Source organism: Aulonocara stuartgranti (genome assembly GCF_965226115.1).
Source record: "Aulonocara stuartgranti genome assembly, chromosome: 14".
In the NCBI taxonomy this organism is placed as follows: Eukaryota; Metazoa; Chordata; class Actinopteri; order Cichliformes; family Cichlidae; genus Aulonocara; species Aulonocara stuartgranti.
In genome coordinates, this window is record NC_138950.1 from 27397105 (window position 1) to 27423184 (window position 26080).

The window sequence follows — 26080 nt, forward strand, 5'->3', positions numbered from 1 at the left end:
GCGCTGTCTGGAGCACAACCAAAGAGCTGTCCCGTTAGAAACAAGATGATGCTCTTTGTTTCAGTTTGCGTTGTGGCCCGCTGCAATTCTTCAGACAAGTCACCGAGCGTACTGTCTGCTTCTATGTACACGTCAAAATTTGAACTGAAGATAAAGTAACTCACATAGCCGCTAACTGCCACAATCTTTAAATTGTGTTGTTGATGCCGTTAAAATGCCTGCAGCGTGCAGCGCATACGACACAGTTAATGCCAACTTAAATAAAATTAGATTAAAAATAATAGCCTCCATCTGTAGTGGATATCTTTGACTGTGATGAGTTTAATGGGCTCACGTTTGGCCTTGAGTCATGAAGACTCGCTGTGGCTGCATAACGGGATTTAAGCGAAGGCGGAAGTAGATGGCAGCATAGCTCTTGTCCCGTTAGCTATCGCCAGGTCCATCGCCTGAAAACTCCTTGTTCGAGGAGACGCGAGGCCGCCCTGACAACAGACCCACCTAGCGATTCACTCTGTCTTTACGAGTCGACAACCATTAAAAAGAAGAAAGCACAGCTCTTTTAGTTTTAGCTAGCTAGCTTTCCGTCTCTCACGGTTTTATTCAACCCCCGCTATAGATTCTTTACCATGGCGGCGAGTGCGAAGAGAAAACAGGAGGAGAAACACCTGAAGATGCTGAGAGAAATGACGAGTTTGCCTCCCAACAGAAAGTGCTTTGACTGCGACCAGCGAGGCCCGACCTACGCCAACATGACTGTGGGTTCCTTCGTCTGTACCTCCTGCTCTGGCATCCTGTAAGTATTAAGTTGCACAGTGACCTTAGCTTAGACATGGCGCACACGATATTAATGCGCTTCGGCTACACGGGGTAAACCCAGCCAGTTAGTCAAATAGTAGCACTAGCTACCGTCAGATGGGGAACTAGAAAAGACGGAGGTAGTGTGAGTTTAGCTGTTTTGACATTGCAGTGTGGTGCGTTGGGCGGGGTGCATAGAGGTGTCAGGCGAGCGCACCAACCAGCCGAGATGCTAGCTAACGTTAGCATCCAGTGTTAGCAAGTGAACTTATCTGACACTTGCAAGCTAGGTCCACAGATAAGCCAGCTGCTGCTGCTTCCAGCTGCCGGTAACGTTAGGAAGCACCACCTAGTAACTGAGCCGGTCCGCCCTGTGGAGCCATATGTTTGAGTCACTTAACCGCATTTTCGCTGCAAACGTGATGGTCGACACTTGGCAGAGCGAAAGTCGTGTTATCTTAAGGCGCGACTGAGATAAATGTAAAATCTGTTATCAATTGTGCGAAGTTCACTCATCTATTTTGTGTTTTCGAATTATTTATCCTCTGGCATAACATCGCAGCTCGAATTAGAGCTGACAACGCAGTTGATCAAAAGCTTTTTTTCTCTCCGTGTATCTGCAGTTTACCTCCTACGACGGCTCTGAAGCCCATGCATTTACAAGCATTGTAGTTTCATTGTAGCAGAGTGGAGGGTTTTATTTGTAATTTTTTTTAATTAAAATCTTTGTGCAGTTGTGTGATAAGCATTTTTTTTAGCTTGGGATTAGTGGAGCACTCCGCTTCTTCTTATTTTGCCACACACACACATACGTCTCAGCTCAGCTGTCATATTTCCTTCTTGCATGTTGTATGATGCTGGATACATTCAGAAAGAAAATGGTTTAATGCAATAATAACAAATCACTTCGTCACTCAGTTTTACATCAGTTTAGTGGTAAATGGGGCAAAAGATGTACAACATGGAGGAAGTGTTTCCCTCTCACTGCCCGTGTTGCACTAATCATTCTCAATACTCTGCAGTAATCGACCTTTCAGACTGCACTGACATGTAGTTCACTGAGAAACAACACACACATGAAATGCTAAAATAAATTATAAGTGCTATCACCATTACCCATAAAGACACAAATACTTGAATTAGATCTGCATGCACCTTTTATACAGATCACCTTGCCATTTTCTGTTCATGAATAATTATCATTCTAAAAATGTTGTAGGTAAAAGGTAAGGTTTTTATTGCTTAGTAAATGCCCACTGACCAGGTTTGAGTTAATGTAGCTTAGCTTTGGTGAGCATTAGATAAATTACATGCTGGCTGATACTTTCCCTTTGTTTACCGCCACCAGTGGGTGTTTCTGTGGGGACGCCGCTGTGTATTTCCCATGTGCTTGCCCTATTGCTTTAAATCCTGTAATAAGAGCTAATTAAGTTCATTTTTTTTAGCTTGAGATCTCTGTTCTAAACCTTATATCCTTTCTTTTTTGTCTTTCTCACTGACTTTTGGTTAGATAAAGGTCACATTCAAGGAAAATCTTTCTGTTGGAAGAGTGTGGGGCTGAAAGCATAGATGTCTGTATGATATGCGCAGGAAGCTTGATCTGATTTTTAGGTTCAGGAAGTGGTGTGGCCCCACTGTGCTGCTACATCAGCAGCATGTGATGTTGTGTATGTGAGCAACAGGAAGTGGCTGTGAGGTCACGTTGGAATTATGAGTAGTTAAAATTCATGCGCAGACTTGATAATTTCAATCACTGTCTTGGCTTATTATGCCAATTTTCTGAATAACCATCGTGTTTTCTTTATTTTGTCCAAATAAACCAAAGCAAACTCATCCAACATTACAGGTGGCTTTTTAATTCCTTTTTCTTTTAAGATTAACACTGTTGACTTTCTCTGGAGTGATGGAGAGTTCACAACAACTTACTTCTTAATAACCTTCTTCCTCCCGTAGCTGTAGTTGTTTAAAGGGTGGGGTTGGAATTTGCTATATAAACACATTCCTCATGATGGTGGAGCCTTTCCCAGGAGGAACGCCAATCGATGTCTTACTAGAGATTTGCTCATGACGGGAAGTAACCCCACTTGACCTATGTGTTCCTGAGTAATCAGAGTTGGGAAGGTGTCACAGACACCAAATGTGCTGATACATGATCTGATCAATGGCTAGTTACCAGAAATGACTCTAATATAACCCTGACATTTGATTTCTCAACAATGGTGTGGAATCTGTGAAACAGGGATGGGGTGACTAAATTAGTGAGTCACTAAATTAGGAATGGGTATTTTCTGTTGTATGAGACGCTTAATAACAGTACTGTTAAAAGACTAAAATATCGTTTTTTGCAGGGATCTAAAGCAGTGAAATGAAGTGTGTGGACTTTCCTCTCTTTGGAGACTTTGTGTTGCCAGTTTCTCTTACCCTGAGGCAGTTGCAGTATGCAAATGAGCCGAGTTCCCATCTCTGAACTAGTGCAATAGGGACTAGTTCATGATTATTTTACAGTGCAATATGTGGTACTGTTCTCTGACACGTTGTGATAAAAGCAGTTCCTTTATACTGTGCAGCTACTGATTGTTACTGCAATTTAATTCTCCTGAAAAAGTCACCTTAATATAAATTTTAAAATTTATAGAAGTAACAAAAATGACATTTTCAGAATTAGAACTCCTCAATGGGACCACACTGCTAAGACGTTGATATAATATTTAGACCTCAAGGGCTCTGGAAACCTCTCCCTCTATCTGACCTAGTTTAATCTTCGTAAGACTAGAATTTGGTCACTTATCTTCCTCAGGGAGCTGGAAAAACTTATCCAGTTTAAAAACAATTCGTTTTTTGTTTTTGTCCGTTCCTCTCTACAGTGCAGTATCAGGGGACCATTTTAGTTTTTAATACTCTGTTTTAGGGATTTGTAATGTCCTTCTACTTTAGTGTGACGTGGTTCTGCTGTGATTGGTCCGTGTGTATATTTTTGTAAGCCTAACACAAAGCACTAGTAAATGATTAAAAACTAAAAGTGCACTGCTTAAACATTAGTCATGTACGTGGCAGTCTCAGCATTTGTATGAAGGGAAAGCAAAACCCCCACACATTTTCATGCAATCTTTTCCACATTGACATAAAATTATGTTATTTCTTTTAGATCATTATGTTCTTAAATGTGAACCGACAGGTCTTTTGGGTGTTCACAAACAGCACGAATTAGCTAAACTGTAGCTTCTGTACTCTGTACCAGATAGCAGTGAATGGTTTTTTTGATTAAAGTCAATCCACTGACTGACGGATGTATTGAGAAAAAGGTTTAATGACAACAAGTTCTGTTAGAGGTAACAGCAGTGAATAATTTAACAGGCCCGTCTAGTATTTCAATGCCTTCAGCATCTGACTGCTCTGTGTATAACATCGTGTTTGTAAGCCACAGAAAGTTGATCCTGTTCACCTGGACGTAGCGTTTTCAGTGGCAGAAACATTTCGTCACTTATCCAAGTGACTTCTTCAGTTTGTAAACTTCATACAAAACTTTTCTTGTTATAAAGATGCAGGGGAAACATGCAAAACTCTTGGTAGTTCTTGTAGATGATAAAGCAGGAGTTCAAGTATTTAAAAACACTTGAATTAAGAGTTCTTTGTATATTATCCACAATCAAAAAACTAACTTTGCTTTAATTGTGTGTTCCTAAATGTTAATACCATGTCATTATGTCTCTGTAGCATGTTACTGTGTTTGAGATTAAAACTGAGGTTGATAAAAGCTGTTTTAATCATTTATATCTGTCCACCATACCTGTAAATACGTCTATTGTATAATGGGGCTTTGAGTGCTGTCGGAATGCTTCCTTTAACACATCTGTGTTATGGCTGATTAAATCCACTATCCATGTCCATAAGCGAGTGTATCTGTTGTGCTCCTGACATGCTGATGGCTGCAAAGGGAAACGGAAGGAAAAGATGCCTGTGGCCACTGTTGGCACAGTGTAATGGCTATCCTAATGATATTTGCTGATGATGGCTGTTTGAGTTTACTCACTGCTCACCACTTTCTCTGCTTTTAAAGGCATTTGAAGTTGCAGTCCAATTTATAATTTTAGTTACTTTCTGAAGACTGGTTAACAGCAAAGGTTAATGTAAGCAACTAGAAGCACAGATCCTTTTTTATAGAATTGAAGATTTATTTATTTATTTCAATATGTTTTATGTGTTGACAAGTACTTTTGTTAACTCGCAGTTAAAGTGGTCTTCACGCATGGTAAATGTTCTGTGGTCACCTTCTCACAAAAACAGGTGGTGACCGTGCCAGTCAGCACGACATCAGTTTTCACCTGTAAGCGATTCGAGGAAAACGTGCTCAGACAATCAGGCCTGGAGCTTAATAATAGACAAATGATTGCTCTTTTCAACTCCTACCATAACCAGGCATTTTTAATTTGGGCCATTGTGGCATTGACTGTGTGACCTTCTAAGGAAAGTGAGCCAGGCTTGTGTGGTCTAATGGGTGTTACTCCATAATTGAAGTTTCTATATTAAGGAAGATTGTTCATTCTTTTAATGTTTGGACAGTCTCAGTTCAGTCAGTGTAAGTGAAGAGAGTTTCACCCACTTCCTCTGGTTATTGTACTCCCTTTCTTTTTCTGTCAGTATGTCTCTCTGTCATTATTTGTCTCTTTCATTTCTCTCTATAATCATGACTTCTTATCCTCAGTTACTCACTTGTCCTAAGTGTCTCTCTCTCTCTCTCTCTCTCTCACTCTCTCTCTCACACACACACACACACACACACACACACACACACACACCAGCAACCATTCAGCTAATTAAATGGTCCCGTCCTGAGAGGTGGGCTCTGGAGTGTATCAAGATGAGGTTTTCATGTATGTTGTCTTCAAATTAAATTGACCCTTGTTTCTATTTTTCCATAGACGAGGACTGAATCCACCCCACAGAGTCAAGTCCATCTCCATGACAACCTTCACGCAACAGGAAATAGAGTTCTTACAGAAACATGGCAATGAGGTAGGAACGGCAATTCGGCCCTGTCAATTAATAAAGTTAGAAATTAAGCCCGAGGTCAACCTTCCCACTGCTTTCCTTTCTGACTAGTTAGATTAGCTTTTGGTTGAGCCATCATTGTTTGTCCTTGTCTATTCAATATTTAATAGACAGGTTGGCATAAAGTCAGCCTCTAAAAATCTTGAAATGGGCTGTGTCTGTTGTGAAAGTTCTGCTTTAGTGTTTGTATTTAAGTAGCCTGTTGCACATATGCTTGATAAGGCAATTTAGGCACGCTTGAAATTCATGCGGACTATTATCATTTTACTGCGGTAGAAAGTTTTATAAAACAAACTCTAGATTAAAAAGTGCATGCTACTTTCTGACAACAAAAATTGTTGTAAGGCAAATGTTTTGTCAGTTTAATACAGGTGTTGTGTCACACTTTTATTGAATAGACAGGTCAAGAATTTCATGCATTATACTGGCACCTATTTACTTATGAGAAGTATAAACAATCGACCAGTTGCACTGTGCAAAATACCGAAGGGACGAGATATTTCGAGTAAACAGAGTACGAAATAGTGCAGTGCCACCCACGAAGGACAGTCTATTAAAGGATGTGGCAAAGTGGCATGGAAAGCAGACATGAAGGAGACTCAAGGTTGGAGCTGATGCATATACGCTTGAAGGCTGGTCTATAAATACTGCCTGTAAGTTACCTTTCTGTCTTCATAGAGCGCACTTGACAAACACTGAGCCGAAGGAGGATTTAATTTATGTGGCTGGTGGCTTACCCAACTAAAGTCTATATGGGAAATAATGTTATAAACTGTTGGTCATAAATTGGTGCCCAGTCCCAGTGTTTTCCTGTTTAAAGCAGTGTTTTTCTCACAAAGTATTTATTTTGACAACACCTAGATAATATTAATAGCTGCCCAAGTATAGCTGGTAACTCATATCAGCACAGAGTTTTTGTTTTGTTTGTTTTTATTATGTTTTATCCAGGAGAACAATGCCATCCACAACTGATCTACTTCTAGACATCCTGAAAGTCCAGTTGTGACTATTCAGCTCGCACCAGCCGTCCCCATGTCATTGTTTCTCTTTCTTTTTGGCTCATTTGCCGGGTTGTCATTGTGGTGGTCCTTAATAATGATGCACCGCCCCAAGGCTCATCCTGAAGTTAGACCTACTACAGCTTTACTGTCTTGAACTGTATGATGACCGGGAGTCTTCTGGTTCCCCCAGAGAGCCACTACCGTGCTGTTATAATGAGGTCACTGTGTCTGGAAACAGAAATAAGACCACTGCAGTCTAAGATGCATAAAATATATTATTTTGCAATTTATTTAAGGCAATATGTACACCAAACATGTTTGTTCTCCAATATTTTTACAGAAAAATAAAGTGGATCTTTTGGAATAGCTTGTTTTGGAAAGTCCTGAACTTGAGCAAACTAAAATGGAATAGCCTAAAGCACGTGGTCCACGTGAAGAATTCCACCCTCATCCCAGAGTCAAATGTGTTCAAAGCATGGGATAAAATTCCACCACTCCAATGTGGAATTTTATCCCAAGACAGAAATGCTTTTTTGTACTTATTGCTGCAAAGGTTCACACCAGGGCAGAGGTTCGCAACCCCTTTATCTGTCAGAGGGGGTTTTCTGTTTTGTTTTTTCTTTACTCTGCAACTTTATCTTACATGTGGCTTGTCTTTTTATTTGCTTGTCTATTTTTCCTTTATTGGAACAATTTCATTACTAATAATGACTGATGGCAAAGCTCTGTGCGTGTGTGTGCCGTTTCCTCCAAAAATCCCTTTCTCTAACTCTGTGTGTTCTCAGGTTTGTAAACAGATCTGGCTCGGTCTTTATGATGACAGAACCTCTTCAGTACCAGACTTCAGAGAACCACAGAAAGTCAAGGAGTTCCTACAAGATAAATATGAGAAAAAGAGATGGTATGTCAGTATCATAAGCTTGCTGAGAAAAGATCTTTGTCAGTGTGCATTGTGCAAAGGTTTTTTTTTTTGTTTTTCTCCCTCTCTCTCTGGCTTGGAATGTTTCACATGTGCCTCATAGCAGTTAGCCTCTAGCAAGCCACCAAATACCCCTCTTGAGATGTACAGAATCTAGGTCATTACAGTAAAGCTGCTCTATATGCAAGACTTAATTGCTCCATGAAGTTATAGGCTTTAATCAACTGAAATATGTATGAGCTTTTTCTAGATGTTCTAGAGCTTCTTTTTTGACTCTGAATAAAATTGTCATTGGTGTTTGTGAAATAAGAACTAGCCAAATGATTACTGTTTTAAGTTTAAAAGTTAGTCACTGATTGTCGCTGATCACTCAGTGATTTAAAAGATAAAAGAAAACAACCAACAAACTGTGATGCATCTTTAACGGCTTCTTGTAAGATTTTTATTTATCCTCTGCATTTTGTTATGACAAATTTGATACACCCAAAGTGTGAATTGGGTAAGCATGGATGTTGTTACAAAACATCAACTCATCCATCTAGTGTTTAGTCTGAAATATGATCAAAATGAGAGCAATGACTAGTGCATGTTTGAACATGCTAGGTTTGCTGCAGACAGGCATTCACGTGGTCTGCTCTGTTGTGCGCACACACAACTTGTAGTGTCTCACTCTTATAAATGGTAGTTTAAAACTAACACTATTTATTTATTTATTTATTTTTTATTTTATTTATTTATTTTAGTGTAAGTAATGCATAAATTGTTGATTGCTTCCAAGGTACGTGCCTCCTGAGCAGGCCAAGGTAGTGGCGTCAGTCCATGCCTCCATCTCTGGCTCCTCAAACAGCAGCACCAGCAGCACCCCAGAGGTTAGACCACTCAAGTCCCTGCTGGGGGAGTCGGCACCGTCTCTACACCTCAACAAGCACACCCCACCAAATCAGGTGAGACTTGCATAGTGTACACACATGCACACAAGTCATCATATGATTAACACATATGTTGGACAGCATAAACCGGTTCTTGTTCAGTGTGCCATATATGCCACATCTAGCAGGGTTGAGGTGAAAATATGTAGTTGTTACTACATATTCTCCCCTCAGGTTGGTCTTTACAATGGTGTGAATATTTACGCTGTTACACTTTCAGCTTTGAACTGGGTTATCAATCGACAGTTAACACTCAGCATTGTTGCCGATGTTAAAATGAAACCTTATGATGGGCTTTAGCGGAAACGATGCTACCAGTTGATGACCTTGTTTACTTTGCTGAATGCTCTGTGGTTCAACACTACCACAGTTACTTAGTAATCCATTTACACACACATCCCTAAATGCTTTACTGACATGTTTACATTGGACTTAATTTGCTAAGTGATTTGCTAATTAAAAAGTATCTCATAGATACAAAGAAAATAACGACTCTTCGCACAAATGCAATGACAGATTTATTGACAACAGGTGCAGTCCAGGATTAGACTGTGAATGGTTTCACAGCAGTATTAAGAAGCCATGTCTTTAAAGACAAAAGCATATTCATCTTGTTTATGATAAATGACCAAATTTGCCCACTGAGATAAGGTTCATCTTTCATCGCTAATGAGACAGTGTCACCACAGTCTGTTTTTTCACGTGGCCTATTATCTCCTCTTTATTAATTTGCATGAAGGCTGTTTAGGAGCTCATTTATACCGGTTTAGTTATTTATTAAATTTTTTTCAAATGCATCTCTTGTCGTCACCAGTCTCCTGTAGTGAGCCGTGGACAAACCCAGCAGCAGCAGCTCCATGACAAGAAATATGACCTCCTCAGTGACTTGGGTGGTGACATCTTTGCTGCCCCGCCCAACATGAATGCAGGCGCCAGCTCCAGTTTTGCTAACTTTGCACACTTCAACAGCCACACAAGTAAGCAACAGACCAATAACACTCATGTTTTTGTTAGTTGCAGTAAGTAATGTAGTTACCACTTTAAAACACTTGTAGGCAAGGTTTGCTTCAACCAGTGTTTTCAAGTTTCACTATTGAAATGTGCATGGCATAGCGTAGCCAGCAAGTTGTCTCTGATGGAGATCCCAACTAGAGTTGGTTAAACTGCCTTTTCAAGAAGGTCACACCAGTATCTCATTTCCCTGGGCATGTACAATGTACATGAAGATAGAAGTCCTCAGCACATATAATCCACAATAAACAACAAAAAAAGCCCCAATTACCAATCTCTTACCAATAAATAACTGCGTTTATAGATATTGGATGTGGGGTGGGCACTTCTCCAGAGGTGGTGTATTTACTACATTAGATGGGATCAGGATGCCACCAGTTTGGAGAAGATGTGAATTTGCTATACATCAGGAGTCATGATGTGCTCTTGGATTGTATCAAAATATATTATAAAATTGCATCAGACAGACAAATTGCCATGGTTACTAGTACTTGTAACATGTGGCTGTTAGCATTTGCTTTCAATTGAGGATAATGTCCTCTCATTTCTCCCTCAGAGCCTTTAAGATTCATCCTTAATGCAAGAACTAAAGTGGCGTTAACACACCTAACAAACATGCACACAGGTGTGTTAAAATTAATGATGTGTGTAGTGCTAAGCACACAAGTCCTGCTTTATATTTGGGTGTGCACATGAAGGACTCTTGGGTGTTACTGGGAAATAGTGAATGTCGAGGTATATAAGCTGCTACGCATTTTAAGTTGCACTGCTCTACTACTCTGATTATTCCTCACATTTAACACATCACCCATTGTATTTTATTAGTAGTGTTTAACCCATTGTATTTGTTTTGCAGTCATTCATGTCTTTGGATATTGTATGCATTCATTCATTAATCCATTTTTTCCCCTCACTTTTTTTTTCCTCCATCTGTTTGTCTGTACAACACCTCTACACAACTTCAAGTGGCACAGAATACCAAAGGAGAGGCAGACTTTGCTAATTTTGATGCATTCGGGAACACTTCTGGGTCGACAGGTGGTTTTCCCTCTGCACCCCAAGCACCATTTCAACCCCCAAATACAGGTAGAGCAAGCTGGTTTTACTGGACAAATAACACAACTAAGTCAATAACACAGAGGAACAGGTTTGCTTTATGTACACAGGCAGACATGTAAAAATTTACATAGACAAATAATTTAGTCACACACACACCTCAATGGTAGTCAAAATTTCTCTCACATCATCATTTGTTGGTTTATTTAAACTGTTGTATCACCTCTGTTCCCAAACCTTTACATATGTGTAGTGTTCATTCATTTTTTTGTTCAAATGTAAACATTTCTTTACACCAGAGAGTTGTACGGTTTTCAGATGATCCTGTTTAAAAGAGAGTAAAAGAGACTAAGACGTGAAGTACTGTGTTCAGGAGATTATCCACTGTACCTCACTAGAGACATTTACTGTAAACTTTGCTTTGGGCATACACAAGCTTCATACAGCTTAGCCACATGTCTGAGAAACTAACATTGTTGCGTACTTTTGAGGTTCTAAATTAATGCTGGTGTTGTGCAATAGATGAGCGCTAATCAATACATGCGTTGTTAGCCAAAGCTTTTTCTCTCTCTCTCTCCTACAGTGTTTCAAAAATACATTGGCAGCTTATTGACACATCCTCTGGCTTATTTTCAGCACTTTGACTCATAAGTCACATACTCTTATTTGAACAGTAGTTACTGCCACAAACTTCACTTCCTGTCAGGAAAATGTTGTACTACAGTGCCCTCTGCTGGAGGTGCATATTGACTCTGTGTGAAGCGGCCTCCTTAGTGTTTATTTTTATTGGAAACATTTTTAAGTGGCTTTCTCACAGATACTGACTGCCTTGCACTGTCTGCCTTCAGCTGTCAAATCTGTCTTACTTGTTTTTTGTTTTGGGTTTTTTTTAATTTTTTTTTATCCTTTGCTTTAGCAGTATTTGATTTGCTTTGATTTAGCACTTCATAATGTTTACCTCTGGGTTACCTGACATCTTTTCTTTGATTTCTCTGCCATCTTACATTGCTCATTACCCCATTTCTGCCTCCCTCTTTGATTTGTGGCTGCAAGCGTTCACTGTGCTCTCATCCAGCCGCAGTATGGGTGAGTTTGCCACTGCTCTGCCTCTCCAGTGTTCACACAGTAAGTCTCTCTGCGCTTGCCCTCATAACAGCTTTCACTCTCTCACCCATCTTGTATGTGTAGTCATTGTGATCCCAATCCTCTCTCTGTGTGTGTGTGTGTGTGTGTGTGTGTGTGTGTGTGTGTGTGTGTGTGTGTGTGTGTCTCACTGTGTTGTTTTTTTGTTTGTTTTTTTTGGTCCATTTATACTAAAATTAACAGCTGATAAAGCTCAGTGGTTAAACATAAGTCTACTAATCTTTGATTGTTGCAATGATTAATATGACCTACTGTGCAAAATAGACCAAAGTGTATAAAAATCCAACAAGGCAACATGAAAAGAGATGATAAGAGGAGATGCATATTTTCCCCTCAAGCAATAATAATATTTTTTTAATGTGCTTAGCCTCTAGATTTTTATGCAAAAATTACTTCTACAAAAGCTTTTACCCTAGAATCTATTTTTTGTAAACTGTAATGTGGGATGCCTTTAAACTCGGACTCCTTTAGTGTCCCTGACCTAAAACTCATTAAATAACCAATATTTCATAGAAAGCAGTGAACTGCTGATTAAAATGCAGCGGTATCGGTGTCATTACTAAAAATTGCCTTCTCTCCCCCTTAGGGTCACAACAACTGTGCTGCGTCCCAGTTAGCTCTGATTGTTTTACCTCGGTGTCCAAAATAATTTATTATTCTGTGTTTGCTTTTAATGGGCTCCATACAAATCTGCTCTTCATGTGCTGCAATTTGGAAATTACTGCTCTGTAGCAAAACCTCAATTTTTCTCTGTAATATGCAGGAATGTGTGAACTGAGGGTTTCCAAGCATTGACATGGCGTGTTGAATTAGTTGCATAAAGATGTCCAGAGTGATTATTTTGCAGTCTGTTGCAGAAAATAGGTAAACATTAAGAGATTAATGTTTCGTTTTGCTCTAACACGTTTAGACCTGCTTGAGTGTGATCGTGTTGATATTACAGCGCTCAGTAAAATCTGCAGGGTTGTTGGCATATTAAAGAGATTTTTTTGGGAGATAGCAACTTGTTTTCTATCTCTCAGTGAATACATTTTGATGAGTTTTGTCTTTAACTTCCTTTCTCCACAGTATCGTGGTGAAGTCGGAAGTATTGGAGTTACACAAGAAAATTGCTGCCCTGCACATGCTCAGCCTCTAACACATATAAGTGCTAATTGTGTGTGCTCTTTTGGTTCATAGGCTAATGAAAAGCCAGCATAGTGCAGTGTAACAAAGGACAGATGTTGCTATCTATCCTTTAGAAGGTGTCCCTTTACCAGCCTGACTCCCAAGTTTACCCTTCATGCAGCTTCTTCTCTCCCTCTCCAACCTGTTTTGTTGTTTCTCAAAACCAACAATTACAGTCCCCCTTATGACTCTTTAATCTCTCTCTTTCATACAGGTAGCGCCTCAGGGGGACTAGCAAATGCCAGTTTTGCAAATTTTGAGAACTTCCCCAAATCGTGTAGTGCTGACTTTGGATCCTTCAGTTCCTCCTCCCAGAGTAACTCCACAGGAGCTGGCAGAGACGTTGTACAGAGTACTAACATTTCTGCCGATAAATACGCAGCCCTGGCTGACCTGGATAACATATTTAGCTCTGCCAAAACAGAGCCAGGTAAACCCTTCATGCCTAGCCTGTTTCATAGATGTCCATTGTAGGGCTAGAGAATGACTGAAAAACAAAAATACAAACTGAAAACTAGGTTTAATTAGGCGCATAGATTTAAGTCCCTATAAGTTTTCTTCTCCTGGCAGGGATAGGCAGTCTCTAAAAAAGGGCTGGTTTACATTTTCTAGCAATTTATACTTGCAGTAGAGGTCAGAAGTTTACATACACTCATCGTGGGCATGAATGTCAAGGTAATTTTGGGCTTTTAGACTAATGACTTAAAAAAATTGCACATGTTTTAATTCGTTTGGGAGGTTATCTAATTCATTTAGGATCAAAATCATAAATATGGACTCAAATATATGCGTACATTCACTTAAATCTTTTAATAAGCAGTGCTAAAGGTTCTATAATCTTTTAACTTGACAAGGCCAAAACCTTTTAACTTCTCGTTACTGATGATTGACTGTAACTGGTAGTTTCTGGCCTCTTTGCCAGCATAAAAAGAATTTGTTTGAGAGCAGCCATTGAATTGACCAATACTCGTATCTTCACTGACTTCCTTGGACTTTGAACAATCCTGCTTCTTAGAACAATGACAAAGAAATGCTCAAAATCCCCAAATTGCCAGGACATTAATTCTTACAGGGAATGTAAACTTCTGATCACGATTGTCTATACCTCAATGTTACTGAACCAGCTGCAAAAAGGCAACTGGACATGACTGAAATGCCTCCTCACTTCTGTGAATGCTATACATCTAGGTTTGACTGAAGCATTTTAATACCACATTATTAGAAGTTTGGTGTTTGAGTATCTGTGAATTGTACTGAGCTGGTTTTTCTCATATAAATATGTATTTTTGGCCTAGAAAATATACACTTCCTAATGACCTAACATTTATTCCCTATTAATTTCAGTAGGTTCAGTATGGCAGCTATCTCCGGACCTCTTTGAAAGTTTAACAGCATTTTCTTCTGCATTAAGTGAACTGAGGTAAATTGAACCTGGCTTTCCTTTTATGTACTTCTATTCTAGGAGGTGGTATTCCTGGTGGGGTGAGCTCAGCAGCAGCAGCAGCAGCAGGAGTGGGTGGTTTGCCTCAGAAACAGCCAGCAGGTGGAGACCGCTATGCTGCTCTAGCTGAGCTTGATACAGTCTTCAGCACCTCAGCACCTGCCACCATTGTTTACAATACCACCAGCACCTCACAAGGGTAAGAGACTGCACAAACCAACATAAATCAGACAAATCTTTTTTCTTCATTCTGATGATCAGTGTTCCAGAATACACTTAGGAAAAGGCCACCGAGTACCTTTCTTTTTGCATCCTTTCCTAAACTTATGTGCTAACGGTGTGTCACTACAGGAGTGTGTTTGGCTCAGAGACGGGGGTGTCAACAGCACAAATACAGCAGGCTGTGCCCAGCATGGCTCAGGGTTTTGGAGGTAAGTGAACTTAAACACGTCTCTGATTTGTTATGGTAACAATGTTCACAAAATTGACACGGTTGTTAGTAATTGTTCATGTTTTACATTTCTAAATAATTTTAGAGTGAGGTTGAGGAAACTGAGACAATCACCGAGAGATTTGGCAGTTTCATTTTGTACAACTTGCGTACTTAAATGATGATTCTTAAAGCATCATAACTTTATCATAACTTAAAACTTAATTTGGCAAGAATCAGCCTAGTATGGTCAAGAATTTATTTTTGTTTCATTAACATTAGTTAATTAGTTTGTTGTGATGTATAAAGGACATTGACGTGGAACTGTCAAAACACCCTCTATAAGCTATCTTTAAAAAAGAAAAATGTTTAATGTATTCTTCTGCTTAGGACTTCATGCTAATTAATGTTAATTTGATGCTGTTTTTCCCATCAGCACACCCAACCAATCCATTTGTAGCTCCTGGTGTTGTCCCAGCAGCAGCTCCAACCAACCCATTCCAGTGCAATGGCAGAGCAGCAACTGTTGCAGCTGCAGCAGGTTTGTTTTTGTTGGCTGTGTCTGTGTGTGTTTTGAGAATCACCTTACTCACTTAACACCCTGCTTACTCACTTAGTTTAGTAGTTCAGTTTAACAGTGTGTATAGAAATTAAATGCACTTGTTCAGTCATAAAGTTAGTGTATTAAAAGCTGTCTTTTTTTGCACATTGGAAGTGGCAACCTTTGCCTGTGCTACCTCAGAAGTGATTATATCTCTTGACAGTGCCAAACACAGAAAAAGCAACAGGAAAGTGGAGGAGGGCAAAAAGATTGAAAACTACAATTCACTATGGAACTGGTTAGCAAGAGAAGTGTTGCCATTTACTGGTGTGCAGAGATTGATTTTAAAAATAAATCGGTATGGTGAAGAATTTTTAGATTCAGTTGTCTGTCTTATTGTCCTTGGCGTGCTGGACAGGCTTGATGAGGGTTCTTCATTGGCATGGGTATCCTCCCACCTTTGGTAGGTTTGTTTGTGCTAACTGCTTCCCCTTTGCTCTCATGTGCTTTGCTCTGCCAGTGAATGATTTTAGCTGTCACTGAGGAAAATCTCGAAAGACGTAAACACGGCACCACTGAAATAGCCCAATAATCCAGTTACCATTTCATCACAGAGGAACAGAGTGAAGCTGAATGAGAAATGACTAATAACGATAGGTTTGAGGATGGATTCATGTTTCCCAAATATCTGTGGTTTCTGCAGCATGGTCCTCTTCTCGGTTAAAGAATTAAAGGAGAAATATTAAACTTTATTGTTCATTAAACGAAAACTTACACCCTGAGTTATTAATCACGCTAATTACCAGATATGCTTCATTCAATGAATGAATGAAGCCTGTATCACTTTATCAGCTGTAAACTGTGTGTGTGTGTGTGTGTGGGTGTTTTCTTTTGTTTTTCTTAAATCACTGATAGAATTGCTTGGTTTTTAGCTGGCTGTCTGACACATTTTGATCCCAGCTGTTGCTCCTGTGTGTTCACCAGAGATCAGACACTGACACTAAACTTACTGATAGGGATGGGTATCGTTTAGGTTTTATCCGATACCGGTGCCAAACCGGTACTTTTGAAACGGTGCTGATGCTTAAATGGTGCTCAAACCGGTGCTTAAAGAATGGAGAACACAAAATTGGTCAAAAATAATAATAATAATAATAATAATAATAATAATAATAATAATAGATACTTTATTGATCCCCATGGGGAAATTACTTGTTTTTCTCTGCATTTGACCCATTCACTCAGTGAAGCAGTGGGAAGCCCACTAAGCAGGCGCCCGGGGAGCAGTGTGTAGGGACGGTACCTTGCTCAGGGGTACCTCAGGGTAGCCGTTAAGTGGATTCGAACCGCCGACCTTCCGATCATGGGGCGACCACTTTACCTACTGAGCTATCCCTGCCCCCAATCTCTCATGTTCAGCTGTTTGTTTTTTTTGTTTTGTTTTTTTTTGTAAAAAGATAACAGTGTTAGCCTTTTCTGCAGCTATAGGGCATATATGGTATCACTCTTGGCTGGAAGCAGTGCTTAAACAATGGAAAAAAACCTCTCATGTTTAACTGTTTTCCACTTTTTCTTTGGTCATTTTAGCCTTTTTGGCCAGAGTGAAGGGAGTATCTGCCATCAAACAAGAAGACAGCTGCATGTAACTACGACGTGTTGTTAGTTCACCTTACATGCATTAATTTAATAACGTGGTTAGCCTTCTCAACGTAAATTACACACCAACAACATTAAGCTACTCACGCAGAGCAGAACAGCTGCTACTGTCATCATCATCCTCATCATTTCTGCTACACTGGCAGGGCTAGGGGCCAGGACTCTCCTCTTCGGGTTTTTGGGGGATGTTGCTAACTCTGGGTCCGATAACAGGCAACCCACCCGCAGTAGATGCGCTCGATGTGAGGTCTCGCAGCAAGCTATCAAATACAGCGCATTTCTCGGCGTTTAAAAAAACACTATACGTCGCCAGGTGTTTCATCGGATTTGAGGTGTTGCCTCCTTTGACAGTATCACAGTATCAGCTTAAAGCACTTGTTGCAGGCTGCTGAGTTTGCATATTTTGCTGTGAAGTACAGCCAGACTTTTGACCGCTTCGCCTTGGGCATTTTTACTCTGTAGCTCTGCTCTAAAATAACGTATGTACCTGGACCCGCCTACTATCCTTGGAAACGTAAAATGATTGGCTAGAATTCAAAGTGTATCACATCTCAGGAAAAAAAGCACCGAAATAAAGCACCGAAATGTGCGCTGCTTTTCGGTCTGGTTACTACCGTTTATGTCAGAACCGGTGCCATCATGGCACCGGATACCGGTACCCATCCCTACTTACTGATGTCTGATTCTGACTCCCTCTTTTCTTTTTTTCTACAGCTTGTGTGCAGACACTCTTATTGCATGTGTTTAAACTAGCCAAATAAAAAACAAAACAAAACTGAGATTCTGACAATCCCAGCACGACACACAATACTGAATTGTAGACGTTTTTGCCCAAAACAAGTCACACTGGGTTACAGAATCGCAGCAATAGATCAAACCAAATTTTGCCTATTATGTGTTGAGCTTTTGTTGGTTCCTAAATGTTGCTGTTCTGCTATTTTGCAGCACCATTTGGCACAGGCTCCATGAGTATGCCAGCTGGATTTGGGAATACTGCAGCCTTCAACCTCCCCACCAGCTTTAGTGGAACGTTCCAGCAACCCTTTCCTGGTCAGGCTCCCTTCCCTCAGCCTCCCGCCTATCCCCAGCAACCCAACGGTGTGTGTCATGTAGACAATAATGGCTATGGTGAGATTTGAGCTGTAGTTGTCAAGTGGTCGTCTATAAAATTTTTCTTCATGTAATATTTGGTTCACTCAATTAACCCTGACGGAAGAGGTCTTATTTGATTTGGTAATATTATTATTATTGTTATTATTGTTTTAATTATATTTATAGCTATATGAAAATAATATAGAGCAAGCTAGATAGATAAATGAGAGAGAGAGAGATCCATGTCCATCATGTAACACTTGAAATCACATTATGTCTTTCAGGTGGAGGATTTCCAGCCTTCGGCCAGGCCAAGTCTGTTGCAACTCCTTTTGGGCAGGCAATGGCAGGACCTATGGTCTCTAGCAACCCTTTTCTGGTTAGTCTGGTGGCTATGTGCTATAGTCTCCTGGATCAGTACTGTGCAAAAATCTTAACTCATCTTTCATTTCTTACAGTGGCTTGCAAAAGTATTCGGCCCCCACAAACATGAATCAATTTTATTGGAATTCCACATGAAAGACCAATACAAAGTGGTGTACAAGTGAGAAGTGGAACAAAAATCATGTATGATTCCAAACATTTTTCACAAATAAATAACTGAAAAGTGGGGTGTGCGTAAATATTCAGCCCCCTGAGTCAACACTTTGTAGAACCACATTTTGCTGCAATTACATCAGCCGGTCTTTTAGGGTATATCTCTACCAGCTTTGCATATCTAGAGACTGAAATCCTTGCCCATTCTTCTTTGCAAAACAGCTCCAGCTCAGTCAGATTAGATGGACAGCGTTTGTGAACAGCAGTTTTCAGATCTTACCAGAGGTTCTCGATTGGATTTAGATCTGGACTTTGGGCCGTTCTAACACATGGATGTGTTTTGTTTTAGACCATTCCATTGTTGCCCCCCAAAGGGGGCTGAATAATTACACACACCCCACTTTGCAGTTATTTATTTGTAAAAAATGTTTGGAATCATGTATGATTTTTGTTCCACTTCTCACTTGTACACCACTTTGTATTGGTCTTTCATGTGGAATTCCAATAAAATTTATTAATGTTTGTGGCTGTAATGTGACAAAATGTGGGAAAGTTCAAGGGGGCCGAATACTTTTGCAAGCCACTGTAATATCTTGCATCTAAGCAGCTGGGCGTTTTCAGTTCAGTCCTTGTGCCTGAACATTTTCAGATGTTTGTTTAAGCCACTTGACCTGTCAATCATTCAAGTATAAAAAAGGTGACTAACTCAATGCATGACCCAGTGTTTCTACACATAGCAGACAACTTGGAAATGAACCAGAACAGATTATTTAGTTGAAAAATGCCAATAAAAACATAGTTTGATAGACATAAAATGGTATGTGTTAGGACAAAAACATAAATAAAGTTTTTTTCTTTTTTTTTTTTTTTAAATCCAACAAGAGCTGACACAAGACATGAGAGCTGACCCTCATCATTTGACGCTTCAGTTGATCCATCAGAAATAGTCTTAGTGGAAGGGTGGCCGACAAGAAGCCATTCTTCAGGAAGCAGTATGTTCAAAAAACGTCAGGAGAGGGTTCCACTGTGTATACAGACATCTGTAAGACACTGTGGAGACTGGAGCCTACCCCGGCTACCCGTGAGAGGCAGCCAGGCTTTTACAGGGCTAACATGGAGAGACAACCATTCACACTCACACCAATAACTCATGCAAACATGGGGAGAATATGCAAACTCCACACTAGAGCTGGGCGATATGAGATTTTTTCATATCACGATATGTTTTTTTCATTTCAGGCGATAACGATATCTATCACGATATAAGCCAAATAACTATATTTGTAAGATTTAAATGTGCCGTTGCTCACAAGTAAAATGTGAAATAATCAGCAGCTTGTTTTTATTTAAATATTTATTTCCCATAATAAGTTCAACAGGGTAGATGTACTTAACTCATTCACTGCCATTGACGTCTATAGCCGTCAATTGCAGTGAATGAGTCAATGGGTTTAACTCATTCACTGCCAATGGCTGGCAGTGAATGAGTTAAGGAACATGAGACTTTTTCAGATAAATAAAGGCAAATATTGCAAACTACACAAAAGGCAGCCACTAAAGCGTTTAAGTTTCAAAATAGAACAAACAAAACAGACTAAATTGTCAATTCCACTTAGAAACAAAATATTAATTCTAAAAATAAATCTTAGTTTGTTTTACAGAAGAACAGACAAAACTGACTAACTTTTGTCAATATCAAATAAACTGAGAACTAAAAGGAAATTCTCAATCTCTCCTTGTTGTATAGCTTAGCTTTTCAAACAGTTTTAACAGTTACTTTAGTCTGACAAAAGCCGAATGACGAATTAGCGCTTCCAGTCAGAGACTGAGGCTACGTCCACACATACACGGGTATTTTTGAAAACGGAGATTTTCCGTTTTCGTTTTAAAAAATAATCCCGTCCACACATAAAGGCAGAAATGAAGGAAAACGCTGCTATGAACATGCCAAAGCAGCAGGTGGCGCTAGATTCCTAACCGTGCAGAAATGTTGGCCAATCAGAAGTCTAAAAGCCTCGGTGGGAAAAAGTAAACAAAGCTGGGGCATAGAAGCAGAACCGAGTCGTATGTGTGGAGGGACAGTAACTGTGTGTATATGTAAGCATTTAAACACTGCAGAGAGTAGAATTAACAGTATTGTAGAAATTCATTTCACCGAAACAATAACGTGGCGCACAGTGTGACGCATGCACCAGTTTATTGTATTTCCAGACTTGCTTTCGGCACAATTTACAGTGCACGCTACTCTGTTTTTTGTCAGACTTGAAATAGCCGAAATACCTTCACACTACGGAACTTCTATGGCTCTTCCGTTCGACAATCTCTCCGGCATTGGAACCATCATCTGTTTTCTCTTCAGTCACGCTCGGTTGATTTTTCTAGTCGGCACACTCATTTCCTCCATTACGCGCTGGCTCCATTACCCGCTGGCTGCTTCCCAAACAAACACACGTGCGGCTTGGCACTTGTGCTGTACGTAACAAGTCACGCGACGTGATGCTGCGGCTGTGATTGGTTCGGCTCTGCGCTACTTAATTTGGATTGGCTGACCTTTTTTTTTTTTTTTTTTTGAGGACAAGAGCGGCGAGGTCTATCGCGATAGCTTAATTTCTCTATCGAGTCAAAGTTATATCGCGATACATATCGTTATCGTTCTATCGCCCAGCTCTACTCCACACAGATAGTGGAGTCGAACTCAGGACCTTCTGAACCACTTTGCTGCTATATTTGTCACCATGACAATGATCCTAAACACACTGCCAAAAGCAAATCTGAATGGAAAACCACGCAGTGGAACACTATCAGTCATGGATTGGCCTCCTCAGAGCCCGGGCCATAACATTATTGAAGTAGTGTGGAATCATCTTGACAGAAAAAAGAACAAAAGTCAGCCGACATCCAAAGAAGAGCTTTGAATGTCCTTCAAGAAGCCTGGAGAACTATTCCTCATGACTAGTTAACGTAATTACTAGAGAGCTGCCAAAGAGGGTTTAGTCTGTGTTGAAGAATAAAGGTGGTGATACAAAATTTTGACTTTGGTATATTAGAACCTGTACAAACAGTTGTTGACTCATGCTGTATTTTCCTGTGTGTCACAGGAAAAGTGTTTCACATTTGAATAACCTCCTGCACCTGTTGATAAGATAGATAAGATAAAGCTTTATTAGTCCCACACATGGGAAATTTGTTTTGTCACAGCAGAAAGTAGACAGTGCAAAGTTAGAACAACACAAATGAAAGAAAAAAGGTATAGGAAAAGATAAAAAGAATAAAAAAAACTATATGCAATAGAATAAAATACTACGAGGTGGCTCGAGACTTTTGCACAGCACTTTTGATCTGTGTTTAACACAAAAATAAATTAAGAGACTTCAGTTCTTTGTGTAGATTTTATTGTGAGGGATGGCTTTGGTTTTTGTTTTTTGTTTTTTGAATAACCAGCCCATTGCTCTGGTGAACAGCCATATAGCTAGCATACTTTCTTCTCAGTTAACACTGGACAAGAACCTTAGTACACAGTCTAAATGCGTGCTTCCCTTTTTCGTTCTAGGGTGCGGGTCCACCTGCGCAGTATCCAGCTGGAGGCTCTTCCACAAACCCCTTCTTATAGCGGTCCATCATGTCAGCTGCACTACAGGGTCAACAACTGGCACGCTTGCACCTATTGCACTGTTTTTGTTTCACAAGTAGCTTTAAAAACACAATGTTTGTAAGAATTTGTATTTTCTATCGCGGTTTGTCATAAATGGAACATTATGCGACACAGTCGTGCTGACACTGTCGAAGGCTACAAAACAGTGATGGTGTGTGCAGAGGGGGAGGTCGATGCCCTCCCCTTTATTTAACCTGTGAACTAGCCTGGCCTCTACTGAGCCACAATGTATAATCGAACTGGTTGAAAACTAAGTTATTGCATACAGTATATCCCATTCATTATGCTGCAATTCTGTACTTTTTTTTTTCTTTTAGGAAATTAGCTCTTTGTGCATATCAGTATTTGTATCTAACACACAGAATTTGCTAAGACAGAACTGTTGCTTTGAAAAGCTAATGGGTACTGCCAGTTACTGTATTTGTAAAGAACCAAACTATTTGTGCAGGACCCTTTTAGATAAACTGTTCTCACTAAGGAAATGAATATATTCTGTTGTCAAGGTGGGGTTAGGGTTAGGAGGAGGACTGAATGCTACATCAGGGATGGGTGGGGTGGGGGGCTCGTTTCTCTGTTGTCTCCGCCCTGCTGACAGAGTTGCAACACTTCAAATGACAGTCAGAAGAAATGGCTGATGAACTGAAAACCACTTACTTGCATTGGGTATTAAAAAAGTTTAAGTTAAGGTGTAAATATATACAGTATATATATTAAAATGAATTTTAAGTAAAAAGAAACGACCAAAGCATTCATTTATATGAATGTGTGAAACATTCTTTTATTGTTTTTGTACAAAAAAATGATTTCTATTCATCATGTTGAAGTAAGTAATTTAAAGACTTTTTTTCTGCTACTTATGAACTAATGTGAGGTCAATTTAGGGATGGGAAACCATAAGTGATACACTATAATGCTCTATACGTGTTCAGAATCTGTGTTCTTCGCTGCCTGGAGTTTCATCTTTGTCTGGAGGAATTGTCTCTTTTCTGCTTCTTTGTGCTCTCCAAATACTGAACAGACCCCGAAGTAAAAAAACAACAGAGATAACCAAGAAGTAGCTGGAATACACGGTGAACTGCAAAGAAGAGTACATGTTTAAAAGGTTAATGACGCTAATGGACAAATAAACAGTGCTGCTGTACATATTTTGTGATCTGATGGCTTACCTGGGGAATGATGGCCAGGCCTAGCCCTCTACTGTCAACTACAACAGACGTGATAATCGTCTGTAGAGCCAGTGCTCCAAAGGTATTTGCCCCAAAGACTAGTGCATATCTTTCCATTGAGAGATCAGCTGCAATCTGATACCTGCAAGCATAGAATTTGTCTTAATCTAAAGGTTGGGGAGGGTTTTTTTATTTTTTTATTTTTTTTAGCTTTTTTGCTCTTATATCTGCAATAAAAATCAAACTAAACTGTGGTAAAGTATAACCCTGATGTGACTTGACACTCTTACATTGCTATAGTTATCAGCGTCATGTACAGTGACTTGAAAACGACGTAACCGCTGTAGCAGACCCAAATGTTGCCAGTGAAAGTCATGAGGAACAGTGAAGCTGCACTCAGTCCAGAGAAACCACCCAGGGCCAGCTCTCCCCACTGCTCCCATCTTACCTCAGTAAAGCCTATCCCGTAGGCAGTGGCTGCACCTGGAAAGCATGTACACGTGGGATAAGACAAATTAGGACAGCTGATTAGGTACTGAGAAATCTTATGTGTCCCTGTTAACTTCCATTTGATTTAGGGAGGGGGGGAAATGCCATCTAATGTTGCTTACTTAAGAGGTTTGAGACTGCCTCCACGCCTCCGTTGTAAATGCTGAAGTTCTGAGAAGGCTGCACATGCTCCCACAGCACCTGCGCAGTATGGTGTGGGTATCATTAAGTTGTCCAAGGATGTGTGTGTGTTTAATTATTTCTGTTTAAAATATATATCTAAAATGCCTTTTATTAACACAAGAGAAGGCTTCAGCAACTACAAGGCACTACTTGTTCACTGCAGGTAAACCCATCGTAAAGCAGCCCCCAGTAGCAATTTGGATTGCTGCAGTGATTCAGATGCTTTTACAGCTCACATTTTTGTTTATGCTGCCTTCATAACTGACCTGCACATAGTTGACAGTCTGGTTATACCCACAGGTAGCCATTGCCCACCACACAGACCAGTAGAGCAGCTGTCTAGAGGAATAGCAGTGGCGGAAATCCCTCCACAGCTGGAGGAGGACTTGGCCGCAACTCTGCGTAACGATAGATTCCTCAAGCTTCTCAGCATCAGGCTCTCCTTCTCCACTCTCCATTTCACCTCCTCCATTTTCCAGTGATGCATTTATTGTGTTTGACTGTTCTGCTGCAGTCTGTCTCCCACGTCTTTGATGAAAGAACATGCTCTTCTGTGGCATTGGCAGGAAGAAGGAAGTGAGGAGAGCGATGGCAGTGAGAACCAGAGTGAACACCAGGATGTTGTTGTATGACATGAGGTCGAAGCTGACAAGCAGCTGACCCAACACGGAGCCCACTGTATACCCCAGGAGCTGGACACTGCGGCTGTAAGAGGTGGCCTTCCGGTATCTCTTCAAATCTATTACACTGTAATAAAGAGCATATTCAAAATGTCAAGTCTCCCATGAGCAATGCTAAAAATCCAAATCTGTGAGATGTACTACATGACCTGTAAATGTAGGAGAAGTAGGCTATGTCGCTGGCTGTCACGACTCCATAAAAGAACTGCGTAGCCTGCATGGCTGGCACACTTGCTGTCCACAGCGGCAGTGCTGTGGTGATGAAGAGCATAACACACTGAAACACCACTACAGGCATGTAACGCAGCCAGTCAGTGAGAAGGAACACCGGCACTAGTACGGACAGATAGGAGTATGTCCACACTGGGAAAATTTGATTGTTGACCTGTCAGGGAAAAACTCATCAAAGGCAGGAAATGCATGACTTTATAGCAAATGATTAAAGGTTTCAGAATCTTGATTGGATTTCTATCACTTAGATTTTTTATTTTTATTTTTTTAAAGATGCCGGTTATCTCTCTGCTATGAATCACCAGCTTGTGTGTGCATGTGTGTGTGATTATTTGTAATTGCAGCATGTACAAAAGAGAAAGTTACCAACTTTTTCACCATAAGGACCGAAAAACTGAAAATCATTTCTTTTCTAAGTCTGTTTTGATTGAATTACACTATAGCCTTTCTAGCATATGTCATATATACCTGCTCAGTTGTCAGATTCTTATCTGGTCCTGTCAAATATGGGATGAGAAAAGGCTCCAGTGGTTTAACTGTGCTGAAGAATCCATAAATGCAAAGCAGAATAGTGGGATACTTCCAGTCTGATCTCCACTTCTTCACTGCCTCCATGTTGGCTTTCCTGTTTCATGTGTAAGTGTGTGATGGGGGAAAAATACCTCACAACTCTCTAGGCATTTTGTTAATCAGCAACCTGGTCAAAGAGCAACACAATCTTGGTGACACTCGAGCACAAGCTGAGCGCCCAAAACTCTGGACTTTAATACCAATCAGAAGTAACTGTTTTATTGTGTTGTTTGTCTTCCTGTCTGGGTTGCAGATAGCAAAAATACACAACACATAAATGTTTGCTTTTCAGTGTATAAACGTTTAATGTTACAGTTTGTAGTGTTTAAGAAAAGCATATTT

The 26080-nt window shown here is 40.1% G+C and overlaps 2 protein-coding genes across 15 annotated transcripts; one reads left to right on the forward strand and one right to left on the reverse strand.

The window, feature by feature from the left end:
* The first annotated feature begins 330 nt into the window (after window positions 1-330).
* Window positions 331-22976, forward strand: agfg1a (ArfGAP with FG repeats 1a). 14 transcript variants are annotated; one of them, XM_082503190.1, is made up of 15 exons: window positions 331-793; window positions 5715-5808; window positions 7631-7746; window positions 8543-8708; window positions 9508-9670; window positions 10261-10329; window positions 10671-10790; window positions 11814-11885; window positions 13285-13500; window positions 14533-14710; window positions 14863-14942; window positions 15378-15482; window positions 18084-18266; window positions 18515-18609; window positions 22318-22976. In XM_082503190.1, exons 1-15 carry the CDS (start codon window positions 627-629, stop codon window positions 22375-22377), a joined length of 1884 nt encoding a protein of 627 aa, XP_082359316.1. In that variant the 5' UTR covers window positions 331-626; the 3' UTR covers window positions 22378-22976. The 14 variants fall into 14 exon arrangements, with proteins under 14 accessions (XP_082359316.1, XP_082359323.1, XP_082359322.1 ...); XM_082503197.1 differs by having other exon boundaries at window positions 336-793; window positions 11814-11846; window positions 22318-22974; XM_082503196.1 differs by having other exon boundaries at window positions 337-793; window positions 18084-18236; window positions 22318-22972.
* LOC309687902 (thiamine transporter 2-like) lies at window positions 22317-25884 on the reverse strand. The gene is made up of 7 exons (XM_082503205.1): window positions 25637-25884; window positions 25087-25322; window positions 24524-25004; window positions 24197-24275; window positions 23876-24068; window positions 23586-23727; window positions 22317-23494 (listed from the first exon to the last, which is right to left on the reverse strand). Exons 1-7 carry the CDS (start codon window positions 25781-25783, stop codon window positions 23345-23347), a joined length of 1428 nt encoding a protein of 475 aa, XP_082359331.1. The 5' UTR covers window positions 25784-25884; the 3' UTR covers window positions 22317-23344.
* Between the last annotated feature and the right edge of the window lie 196 nt (window positions 25885-26080).

What these genes read in the sequence shown, in the direction of transcription:
- agfg1a (XM_082503190.1), top strand. Translation starts at nt 627, where the DNA reads ATGGCGGCGAGTGCGAAGAGAAAACAGGAGGAGAAACACCTGAAGATG. An exon ending in CCTAACAAACATGCACACAG is followed by an intron (nt 10,330 to 10,670) that starts GTGTGTTAAAAT and finishes CACAACTTCAAG; the next exon opens with TGGCACAGAATACCAAAGGA. An exon ending in ATTTCAACCCCCAAATACAG is followed by an intron (nt 10,791 to 11,813) that starts GTAGAGCAAGCT and finishes TGTGGCTGCAAG; the next exon opens with CGTTCACTGTGCTCTCATCC.
- LOC309687902 (XM_082503205.1), bottom strand. Translation starts at nt 25,783, where the DNA reads ATGGAGGCAGTGAAGAAGTGGAGATCAGACTGGAAGTATCCCACTATT. An exon ending in AGAATCTGACAACTGAGCAG is followed by an intron (nt 25,323 to 25,636) that starts GTATATATGACA and finishes TTTCCCTGACAG; the next exon opens with GTCAACAATCAAATTTTCCC. An exon ending in TACTTCTCCTACATTTACAG is followed by an intron (nt 25,005 to 25,086) that starts GTCATGTAGTAC and finishes TCTTTATTACAG; the next exon opens with TGTAATAGATTTGAAGAGAT.